Source organism: Dendropsophus ebraccatus, chromosome 7 (genome assembly GCF_027789765.1).
Source record: "Dendropsophus ebraccatus isolate aDenEbr1 chromosome 7, aDenEbr1.pat, whole genome shotgun sequence".
NCBI lineage: Eukaryota > Metazoa > Chordata > Amphibia > Anura > Hylidae > Dendropsophus > Dendropsophus ebraccatus.
Window position 1 is genome coordinate 103,151,987 of NC_091460.1, and position 12,966 is coordinate 103,164,952.

Consider the following 12,966-nt stretch of genomic DNA (forward strand, 5'->3'; position numbering starts at 1 on the left):
TCCTAGAAATCTTTTATGCTTACAAATAGAAGGCAACAACTGTATTTTACGTCACCAGGCTTCTTTATTATAAGCTTAAGACATTGCTTGGCATTAGCCGCTGCTCTTGTGTACGTTCTCCTGCTTGTGTATTTGTTATATTTAGTCTCAAAATGTGTATAAGTGCATTACTTTTATGCATCCAATACTAGCAAAGATAGACAGCTGTATTGAAGAGTGTCCCTGCTCTGTCTGGCACTGTCTTCTTTCTTTGAATAGTCTCAGACAGTGCAGGGACCACCACTCTCCTCCATGGGCCACCTGGATGATCTAAAGATTGTCCGGGCAGCCCCTCCTCTCATCAAGATCATCTATCAATTTCTGTTGCAGGTATCAGCTCTCCCCTCTTTCCTTTAATATCATTAACCTACCCTCCACAGGTCTAAGGGCCCTATTCCACGGGACGATTATCGTTCGGATAATCGCTAACGATAAAAAACAAACGGCTATTGCGAACGACCTGAAATCGCTCACCCAATTACATGGACGGATGATCGTTATTTATGATCGTTCTTGCGGTCGTCTTGTCGTCACTATTGCGTTTGTCGCTACTGCAAACTACGTCTTATTCCATGTGAACGTTTTGTAAACGAGCAATGATAAAAATAGGTCCAGGTTTCATTAAGCGATCAACGATTTCTCGTTCATCGTTTAATCATTAACTGCTATTCAAACGAAAGATTATCGCTTTGTTCTGAAGGATTTAAACATTATCCCAATGATTATCGTCCCGTGGAAAAGGGCCCTAAGGTATAAGTACCATTTTTCCCTTTTCCACCCCAGTATCAGCCCTGTCAAGGTATAATGATTCCCCCCTGAAGACTGAACACTTGTTTAACTTAAATCACCCACTCTTCATGTGTTCTGAATGGGAAGAGGGAAATTTAAATCCAACAGCATAATTTCTTCTCTGCCCAAACACCAGTCTACTTCATGTAGGTCTAAAGTTAGTGTTGAAGAAAAAATACTTTCTAATTAAAGGGGCACTCCGATACTCAAGGGTTACTCAACTGGTGTCGAAAAGTTATATAGATTTGTAATTTACTTCTATTTAAAAATATTAAGTCTTCCAGTACTTATGAGCTGCTGTATGTCCTGCAGGAAGACACGTATTCTCTCCAGTCTGACACAGTGCTCTCCACTGCCACCTTTGTCAGGAAAGGTTCTCTATGAGGATTTTCTACAGCTCTGGACAGTTCCTGACATGGACAGAGGTGGCAGCAGAGAGCACTGTTTCAGACTGGAAAGAATAACCCACTTCCTGCAAAACTAGAATTAATTTACAAATCTAAATAACTTGCTGGTACAAGTTGATTTGAAAAATAAAATTTCACTGGAGTACCCCCTTAATAAATATTCTTAAAGATTTGACTGGTCCTCTTCCTTCAAATGAAAAAACAGTTGTCTTGAAAGAACTGAATTCAATGTTCATTTCCATAGATATAAGGAAAGAAAAATGATAACTGGTACACTGATATATTGTAAGATGTGAAAAAGTTCTAACAATTTGTGAAATGGCATTGAGTGCAGGATTTCTTGCTGTACAAAATGATATATCTTTGCTTAGAAACTGTTCAAAACTAGCATTATAGATCTTTTCTGTCTTTTGGGGAAAAATATGTGAAAATTCATCAAAATAGATAACTTTGACCCGAACAGGATTTTGATGAAAAATGCATCAATTTTCATTTCTCATCATAACAGGTATCAATTACAAAGGTACAAAAAATTGTTGCAAATTGTTATTAGACATGAGTTATTAGATAAGTTATAAGAGATGTTATTAGATGAGTTATTAGATGTTATCAGGGATGATAGAACTCTGAATCTGAGTGTATGGCATTTGATTGACTGATGGATGAAGAAGTTGGATTAAGCCTTAGGGAGTCCTGGAAAACATGGATACAGCCAAGGTGAAGGCACAATGGATAGAAAAGTCACAAGTCGACTGAGAACAGTTTTTGTGAGACGCATCAATAACTTTATCATCATTTCTCATCTCATCAGATGAGAAAAAATATATAGGTGTGAACATCATCCGATTGTCACATCTATAAGGAGCCACAAAGTGAGAGCTATGGTATATTAAAAGCTCACTATATTTAAACCACGTGATATAAGAACTACTATGAAAACAGTAATGACTATTTTGTAAATAAATTATAACAGAGTAAATCAGATGAGTGGTAAAGCAGCATCTATAGGTAACATTATATTGTAGACGTTATATAGAGCAGGACTGAACATATTACATTGCACACACTAATACAGTCTATGGCCAAGAATGTTCTCCCCAGAGATGTACTAACAGACTACAGTATATATCGGTAACATTACACCTATAGACGTGATATAACCTAAAATGCATCTGCTGATGAAAAATTAGTTATGACATACCAGTTAGCCAAATTAAAGAAAATAAAGGATAGAAGCAGCATGAGCGTCCCAGCGAGGAAAGCAATAATGAGTGCCAAAGTTTGTCCAAATGGATCAAGCAATGGCAGGAAATTATAATTGTTGGTCCCCAGAATAACATTACATTCAGAAAAGGAATACAAGACCGGTGATGTTTCTGCTTACACAGAAGCCTTTCTGAGGCAATGAAATAAGTGTCAAAGAGACTGTACATAGCCAACATATTCCTGTATCTTGTAGAGATGAGCGAACCGAATCCTATGAACTGAGATTTGTAACAAACTTTTTGTAACATGGCCAGTGTAACATGGCTGTTATTCCTGAGCCAAGTGTGACAGCCTGCTCAGCCAATTATTGACTGAGACAAGACAGTGCTGCTGCCAGTGATTATTTGAGCTCTGTGTCAATCTCACCTCAGGAGTGACAGCCCGCTTAACCAATCACTGGCTGCGGTACTGTCCTGTCTCATTTAATGATTGGCTGAGCACGTTGAAGGTGCCTGGAGACACCGGAGACCAGGAGGAGGACAACAGGGAGCGTTGACAGATAAGTAAACCCTTTTTTGTTTCTTATTTGTATTAAATTGTACAACCACCATTTTTACGAACTTGTGGCGCACTAAAAAAAGTTTGTAACAAATCCTGGTTTGTAAGATTCGGTTCTCTCATCTCTACAATCATAAGATATAACTCTGAGGAAGTCATTTGGGAGCTGATGGAACTTGTGGGACAGGGTCAGTTGTGCCGTGACAGGTCTCTCTCCTCTTACACCCTTACATTTTGGGGACAGACTAGAGAGAATTTTAAGTGACATTTTAAGGGAATTTTTTGTTACTATTTTCATATATTTAGGCTATGTTCACACTGCGTATGAATCCGTCCGTAGTGCGAACCGCGAATACACGCACGTAGTTTTGAGGTTGATGCGTTCGCTTGAAAGTATATGATATACGCCCGCACAGTGCACACTACGTATGAGCTTACGGCCGGATCGTATAAGGCGCCGTGAAAAATGAACAAGACCATTGCTTGAGGACGGAAATGTTCCAACTCACGGCCGTGGATTTCCATGCGGTCCCGTACAAAGTACTTATTTCAGCCAAATTGAACTTGATTTTTCGATCCAAAAGGTTCTGTGTGGTTGACGGGGCTGGGCGAATGACTTGCCTCAGATCGATTCGAAACAAGCTAGAGAAGCATAACTATACTACAGGCGTATGTTCGCGGTTCGTACACATCCGGCCGCATGTCGATTTTTCCCACGCCCGTAGTTTTAGCCGCACATGTACGTCGGCATACGAACTACGGACGGATTCATACGCAGTGTGAACATAGCCTTATTATGATTCTGTGACACATGTTGGCACTTATTAAAAGGTATTGTTTTCATTTGTTACATTTCATCTATGGTTTACTACTTATGACTTCTTACATTATTGTCTTACCATTGTTATCATCATGTAGAGGAGGAGCTAGGGGTTTTCACACATTGTATCCTGTGTGGGATATATTGTGACCCCCCTATTCCCCATTGTTCTATTTTCTGTATACAGATTGGTTTTAGCTTGCTCGATTAATAAAAATATAAATATACATATTTTATATGTGGATGTGCATTAATCATTGAGTCTATCTTATGGTCCTTTTACATAGAGAAATTATTGTTCAAATCTTTATGTTCCCGAAGTAGCGTGTGTGCACTCTATTCATTTACTTTTGACAAACTATTTGGTGATACTATATAATAAAGAAAACTAATACTTACATTGATCCCTGGAGATAAACTGAGGTACGTTGTTCAGTTGAGGTGTGCTGGGATTTGGGGTTCCGACAAGTTTGCTTTTGGCCATTTTTGTATTTGCTTTTGCAAACTCCAACCGTAACGTCTGAGGAATTTCAGGGTCAAAGCGTATTCCCTGAAACCATAAAATGAGAAATATTTTATACATTAAACCAATAACATTTAAGACGATCCATACAGTAAAACCCTTGTGACATATATTTAACAGAATGTAAAAAAAAGTGGTGACAAAGTATATTTCATAACATCCAGTAAGATATCATGGCCTCTGGTTACAATAGTGACCTTTTTTTGGGTCATTGTAACTTAAAACTACACTGAACATACAGTGCCAGAGATACTGCCAATGTGTGACTGGCTAAAGGTTCAACCAGACTAGGTTCAACACTACACCTTATACTGGACTAACACTGTTCTGCTACTCACCAGTGCTGCTCTATGCTGGCTGAACACAATCTGCAGTCCAGCATGTGAAACGCATTGGAAAATGCCTGAACTGAACCTTAAACACACTGCACTAACACAGCTACAAAGCCCGCTTAGCCAATAACTGGCCGTGGCACTGTCCTGTCTCAGTTAGTGATTGGCTAAGTGGCATAAAGGCAGCTGGAAACACCCATAGAAGGACACTGAGGGGCACAGACAGGTGAGCATGCCCTTTTTTAACCAAACATTTTGCTTAGAACGAGTGTGAGTATTGCGATCATGACAAGGGCTTGCCAAGGCAGGCTTCCATGCACAGACAGCTGTTTCGGGGTATTTGCCCCTCTTCAGTGTGGAGTAGGATTCTGGCTAGTTGGGGCAATGACAAATCAACCAATAAAACACAGTAATCACTGAACTCGCTCGCACCTTGAGTTAGACATTGACAAAAAGGGGCCACCCTGATGTTTCCCTATTTATGTTCCAATACTCGCAACCGAGTGGGACTTTAGGGGTTACCTATCAGGGTGGTGTGGTGCTCCCCCCATCACGGAGGCAGCCCGTGGCAACAGGCTAGAGATATCTGGCAACCGTGACTCCACGGACTCTTGTTTTGCATATTTAAATTTTTAGGGGGCATCAGTGAAGACTCTTGATTGAGTACTTCATTGGAATTTTTTCACTGATCTCCTTGAGTTCAGTGATTACTGTGTTTTGTTGGTGGACAAACAAAAACCAACAAATTCTGACAAAATGCAAGCATTGATTGTGCAAGAATGGACTGCTATCAGTCAGGATTTGGTCCAGATCAGGGAGAATTGCAGAGGTCCTGAAGAAGAAGGGTCATCACTGCAAATATTGACTTGCTGCATTAACTCATTCTAACTGTCAATATAAGCTTTTGTTACCCATAATATGATTGCAATTATATTTCTGTATGTGATAAAAACATCTGACAAACACACATAAAAACCAGAGGGCAGCAGATCATGTGAAAATATAAGATTTGTGTCATTCTCAAAACTTTTGGCCATGACTGTACTTTTACCTAACCATGCTGCAGGGCTTCTCCTGCTCTCCTTCTTCCGGTCCTGTGCGCAGTAGCAGCTTTGGAGCGCCCTGTCTGAGCTGACAGATCGCTCAGCCAATCACTGGCCGCGGCGGTCCTGGCCAGTGATTGGCTGAGTAGTCTGTTAGCTCAGACAGGCCACTCCAAAGCTGCCGCCATGCGAGGGACCGGGAGAAGGAGAGCAGGAGAAGCCCTGCAGCATGGTTAGGTAAAGTATGCTGCTTGTGAGATCTTCGGTTGCCCGCCGTGCACCGCTATTCCAAGTAGCGATGCGAGGTAGGTGCCTGATGATTTTAGGTTTGCACCTAAATAAACGATCAGCCAATGACACGATAATCGGCTGATCGTTGCCTCTATTCCACGCAGCGATATCGGGCCGATTATCGCTCCATGGAATAGGCCCCTTACACGGAGAAACTATATATTAATAACTTAACCCCTCCATCTGTAAAAAAAACAAACAAAAAAAAAACACAAAAACAAACACTCAGATTCAACAGGATTATTGAAAGATTGTTTTCCTAATCAGGATACTTATGGTTGTAAGACAATAATCCGTAATAAGTTACTAAAATTGTACATGTAAAACTGTCCCTGTCAGGAAAAAAACATTAACATGTTGTAGAGTTTTGATCGGTTATGGCGTTCAGACTCCACTGATCTCTAAAACAAGTTTCGGTTAAGTGCTTCACTCCATGGCTCAGTGCATGTATAAATCTATGGTGCAGTGTGCTCCAGCTGATCACAGGCCTGGCTTCTGTAATCTCCAGTGCACCAGCTCTTCTTACTGACAGAAGCCATGTCTAGTCAGCCAGTTTCTGGCTCATGGAAAATGTAGCATTAGACTGGGTTCAAATGTATTATTCCCATGTGCTATGGTATTGTGCTATGGAACGGAGTTTGGAGCTTCCGGCATCATGATTCATGATGATGTCGGGAGGTCAGAAATGGTTAAAAAGGAACCTGCCACCATAAAAATGCCACCTAAGCTATCAGCATCATGTTATAGAGCAGAAGGAGCTGAGCAGATTGATATATATCTTTATGGGAAAAGATTTAGTATAACTTGTAATTTATAGATTGAAAACTCTTATGTTTCTAGACTAAAGAGTCCAGTCCATTGAGTGACACCACCCACTGGACTCCTTAACACAGAATGATCAGGGATTTCAATCAACATGTAACAAGTTACTGCTCAGTTTTTCCTGCTCTATAACATGATGGTGATAGATTAAAAAGCTTTGTCTTGGTGACAAGTTCCGTTTAAATCTTTATGCAACTTTACTGACAAAACCTCACAGATTTAGGCTATTTGGTAAGAGACCGGGCGTTCCATGAGCCGTCCGGGTGACGGAATGGCCGGACCCAGAAAAAGATCACCCCGGATGGTACTGCAGTACTGGCCGGATGATCTTTAGCGCCGCTGAGTTCTGATGCGGGCGCATCTGTGTGTGCCTGCATTAGAACTCCCGCACACTCAGGGCCGGACTGGGACTAAAAAGCAGCCCTGGCAGTGAAACCCTACCAGCCCACATACAATACCCCTGGCGCTCATTTGCAGCGCCCTCAGAAGGTACAAGTAATCAAGCAGCCAGCCACAGGAACGATCACTGTATTGTTCATGTGGCCATTGAAATATACTAGAAACAAACGTAAAAACAAGAAGTGGCTTGAAACAGCCGTACCCGAGTGATAACCAGCGCTGCCCAACACAGTATTCAGGAGTAGAGTGCAAATAAAAATGTAAAAGTTTATTGCATGCTGCACATATTACGCGTTTCAAGAGTACTAGGCTCTCTTCATCAGATTAAGTGCATGCACTTAATCTGATGAAGAGAGCCTAGTACTCTTGAAACGCGTAATATGTGCAGCATGCAATAAACTTTTACATTTTTATTTGCACTCTACTCCTGAATACTGTGTTGGGCAGCGCTGGTTATCACTCGGGTACGGCTGTTTCAAGCCACTTCTTGTTTTTACGTTTGTTTCTTGTATCATACGGGCCCCTTTTTTCTGGGAGTATCCCGTTCATGTACCCTCAACTAGCTCTTGCAGCCTAACATCACATCAGAAGGACTTCCGCCTGGACCCACGTCAGGATCAACCTTCCATCCACCTACCCTACCTCAGGGTGATATGCATAAAGCCCAAGGGGCAACAAGGTGAGCCTTGCTACCTTCCCTTTCTCATTACCAACAACTTTTGCGGTATCACACGAGGCACCGTCCTCTGCCTGTTTTTTCTACCCTTTGTTCCTTATTGAAATATACTGCTATTGTCCAGTGAGATGTGCGGGCCATAGCGATATATTTTACTGCCCGCACAAAAGATAAGATCAGCTGAGGTTTCTGTGTTAAGGACCTTTTAGACAGGCCGATTATTAGACAAAGGAACATTTCTAGCAACGCTCCTTGCCAATAATCGGCCCACATACCAGCCTTAAAGGGGTACTCCGGTAAATATCTTGTTTTTCCAAATCAGCTGGTGTCAGAAAGTTATACAGATTTTGAAATACAGTGGTGCCTAGGAGTTCAAGCCTAGGAGTTCTGTGCTTGTAATCCAAATCCACTCTTAAACAAAAGCACATTTTCCCATAAGAAATCACTGATATGCAGACAATTGGTTCTACACCACAAAAATAATGATTTTATATTCAGAATAACATGTAAAACAGATGAAACAAACATTCAGAAACAGCAGAATCTGTGATATTATAAGTTACTGTACAGTATAGCAATCAGCATGTGGTGTATAATGTATAGTGTGGTGTATAATGTGGTGTATAATGTAATGTAACTCAGGGGCGCCGCAATCATGAGGCGACCTGAGTCGTCTGCCTCAGGCGGCGCCACCAGCTGTCTTCATGGGGGCGGCATTCCAGGGCCGCTTTAACCAGAGGGCACATGGTGCACGTGCACCGGGCCCGCTGGTTAAAGGGGCCCCCCCGAGCAGGCCGGCCGTTGCTATGTGCGACCAATGCGGTCGCACAGGGCTCCGGCCACCAGCCTGTCAGGGGGGAGCGCCATGGATGGGTAATCTACTTACCCCTCCATGGCGCCCCCTGCAGGGCCCCCCCCGTCCGCCGCTGCCCCCGTCCGCTGCTGCTGCGGCGCTTCAGCGCTGCAGCAGCAGCGACACTGACAGAGAGAGAGCCATTGGCTCCCTCCCTGTCAGTCACTCTTGTGGCCGCACTTCCTGCGGTCACAAGAGGCCGCACTCTCCCTCTAGCGGCCGACGTCACTGGAGCGTCGGCGCGAGGGTGAGGGGAGTGCAGCCTCTTGTGACCGCAGGAAGTGCGGCCACAGGAGGGAAGAGAAGAGGAACGCGTGGACCCAGGTGAGTAACAGTGTTTGTTTTTTTCAATGTTATATGGGAGGAGGAGCTATATACTATTGGGGAGCACAGGGGGCTATATACTATGGGGGAGCACAGGGGGCTATATACTATGGGGGAGAACAGGGGTCTATATACTATGGGGGAGCATAGGGGACTATATACTACTGGGGGAGCACAGGGGTCTATATACTATGGGGAGCACAGGGAAGCTATATACTATGGGGGAGCACAGGGGAGCTATATACTACTGGGGAGCACAGGGGAGCTATATACTACTGGGGAGCACAGGGGGCTATATACTATGGGGGAGCACAGGGGGCTATATACTATGGGGGAGCACAGGGGAGCTATATACTACTGGGGAGCACAGGGGAGCTATATACTACTGGGGAGCACAGGGGGCTATATACTACTGGGGAGCACAGGGGTCTATATACTATGGGGAGCACAGGGAAGCTATATACTATGGGGGAGCACAGGGGGCTATATACTATGGGGGAGCACAGGGGGCTATATACTATGGGGGAGCACAGGGGAGCTATATACTACTGGGGAGCACAGGGGAGCTATATACTATGGGGGGAGGACGGGGGGCTATATACTATGGGGGAGCACAGGGGAGCTATATACTATGGGGGAGCACAGGGGGCTATATACTATGGGGGAGGACAGGGGGCTATATACTATTGGGGAGCACAGGGGAGCTATATACTATGGGGAGCACAGGGGACTATATACTACTGTGGAGCACAGGGGTCTATATACTATGGGGAGCACAGGGGGTCTATATACTATGGGGAGCACAGGGGAGCTATATACTATGGGGGAGCACAGGGGAGCTATATACTACTTGGGAGCACAGGGGACTATATACTACTGGGGAGCACAGGGGTCTATATACTATGGGGAGCACAGGGAAGCTATATACTATGGGGGAGCACAGGGGAGCTATATACTACTGGGGAGCACAGGGGAGCTATATACTACTGGGGAGCACAGGGGGCTATATACTACTGGGGAGCACAGGGGGCTATATACTATGGGGGAGCACAGGGGCTATATACTATGGGGGAGCACAGGGGAGCTATATACTATGGGGGAGCACAGGGGACTATATACTACTGGGGAGCACAGGGGTCTATATACTATGGGGAGCACAGGGAAGCTATATACTATGGGGGAGCACAGGGGAGCTATATATTACTGGGGAGCACAGGGGAGCTATATACTACTGGGGAGCACAGGGGGCTATATACTACTGGGGAGCACAGGGGAGCTATATACTATGGGGGAGCACAGGGGGCTATATACTATGGGGGAGCACAGGGGGCTATATACTATGGGGGAGCACAGGGGGCTATATACTATGGGGGAGCACAGGGGAGCTATATACTATTGTGGGAGAGCACAGGGGGGGCTATATACTACTGGGGAGAGTGCACAGGGGGGCTATATACTAATGGGGAGCACACAGGAGGGCTGTATATAACTGGAGGAGCACATGAGGGGCTATATACTACAGGGACACCTTAAAACTATGGAGGCACAGAGGGGGTGTAACTACTGTATAGGGGGTACAAGGGACCTAACTACTGTATGTGTTGGAGCCTAAAATATTTGTCTGGCAGATTCTGGAGAGAAGATTCACAGCCAGGGGAAGACTTCAAGGTGGCCCAGGCTGGATGGAGAGAAAAAGAAAAGGTGACAGACTCTGATTGGAGAAGACGCCCCCGGTGAGTCACTGGATGTAACTGCACTCTGTTATAGGATTGTAGTGTTAGGGGTCATGATGTGGCGGTATTATGTAATGGTATCATTGGTAATATCTTTCTGTTTTGTTTAGTGCAGTTTTTATGTAATATATAATCACTGTATGGTGGAAAATAGTGTTATAAGGTAACTACTGTATGTATTGGGGCTCTTGATACAGTGTGGGGGCAAATTCAGTACATTATACAATGTGCCGAAAGGGAAGGGGGGGCCCACTCTTGAGGGCTGTGCACTGGGCCCACCAATGTATTAAAACGGCCCTGCGGCATTCAGTGGCAGACTATAATATGAGCGGTTCGGGCGGCCGCCCACATTATAATCCGCCACTGATTGTACCATGTACCGGAGTCCCCCTGCGCCCGGACAGCATCTGTAATGAGATGCTGTGAGCGGGGGAGACTGTATTCATAAGCGCCGCGCTGTAATGAATCAGCCGCGCGGTGCTGTTACTACAGCGCGGCGCTTATGAACACAGTCTCCCCCGCTCACAGCATCTCATTACAGATGCTGTCCGGGCGCGGGGGGACTCCGGTAAATGCATTCCACGTCCGTGATCCGTCAGGATCACGGAACGTGGGAATGCAGCCTTAGTCCCCCGGCTGATGTGCGGCTGCCGGAGGTGTCCCATCCTGTCCCCCGGCAGCGCGCGCATCAGAGAGATCCCCGTGCGCCGGAAGTCACAGCCACAGGTACACGGGGAGCTCTCTGATGCGCGCGCTGCCGGGGACAGGACGGGACACCCCGGGCAGCCGCACATCAGCCGGGACCAGACCAGAGAGGCTCGACGGGGGAACGGAGGGCAGGTGAGTTGTGTGCTGTTTTTTGTTTTTGTTTTATCTGCTGTGCAGGGGGGGGGGGGGGAGGGGGACCATATATAAGGTAGGGGGGGAAGAGGGGGACCATCTATAAGGTAGGGGGGGAAGAGGGGGACCATCTATAAGGGAGGGGGGAAAGAGGGGGACCATCTATAAGGTAGGGGGGGGGAAGAGGGGACGATCTATAAGGGGGACCATCTATATGGGGAGGGGGAGAGGGAAGAGGGGGACCATCTATAGGGGGGGGAAGGGGACCATCTATAAGGGAGGGGGGAAAGAGGGGGACCATCTATAAGGGGGGGACCATCTATAAGGGGGGGGAAAGAGGGGGGCCATCAATAAGGGAGGGGCGGGAGGGGGACTGTCTATAAGGGGGGGGGGAGAGGGGGACCATCTATAGGGGGGGGAAGGGGACCATCTATAAGGGAGGGGGGAAAGAGGGGGACCATCTATAAGGGGGGGGCCATCTATAAGGGAGGGGGAGAGAGGGAGGGGGACCATCTATAAGGGGGGGACCATCTATAAGGGAGGGGCGGGAGGGGGACTGTCTATAAGGGGGGGGGGAAGAGGGGGACCATCTATAAGGGGGGGGGAAGAGGGGGACCATCTATAAGGGGGCATCTATAAGGGAGGGGGGAGAGGGGGACCATGTATAAGGGGGGGGGGAGGGGGACCATCTTTAAGGGAGAGGGGGACCATCTATAAGGGAGGGGGAGAGGGGGACCATCTATAAAGGGAGAGGGTGACCATCTATAAGGGAGAGGGGGACCATCTATAAGGGGGTGGGATAAGAGGGGGACCATCTATAGGGGGGGGGGAGAGGGGGACCATCTATAAGGGGGGGGAGAGAGGAAGAGGGGGGACCATCTATAAGGGGGGGGGAGAGGGGGGACCATCTATAAGGGGGGGGGGAGAGAGGGGAAGAGGGGGACCATCTATAAGGGGGGGGGGAAGAGGGGGACCATCTATAAGGGAGGGGAAAGAGGGGGGACCATCTATAAGGGGGAAGAAGGGGGAGAGGGGGACCATCTATAAGGGGGAAAGAGAGGGGGGGAGGGGGGGACCATCTATAGGGAGGGGAAAGGAGGGGGACCATCTATAAAGGGAGGGGGGGAGAGGGGGGACCATCTATAAGGGAGGGGGGAGAGGGGGACCATCTATAAGGGAGGGGGGGAAGAGGGGGACTATCTATAAGGGGGGGGAGAGGGGGACCATCTATAAGAGGGGGGGGGACCATCTATATGTGGGGGGAGGAAGGGGACCATCTATAAGGGGGGAGGAGGGGGACCATCTCCTAAA

General features: G+C 46.4%; 1 protein-coding gene across 2 annotated transcripts in view; it reads right to left on the reverse strand.

Moving 5' to 3' along the window:
• Window positions 1-12,966, reverse strand: part of RBPMS (RNA binding protein, mRNA processing factor) — a 163,825-nt gene that overhangs the window by 54,632 nt on the left and 96,227 nt on the right. For both annotated transcript variants that reach the window (XR_011363967.1, XM_069978054.1), the window contains exon 5: window positions 4,219-4,369. Coding sequence is in view for 1 of the 2 variants with exons in the window: in XM_069978054.1 (XP_069834155.1) it covers window positions 4,219-4,369 (151 nt within the window). In the remaining variant the exon portion in view is untranslated. The remainder of the gene's footprint in view (window positions 1-4,218; window positions 4,370-12,966) is intronic.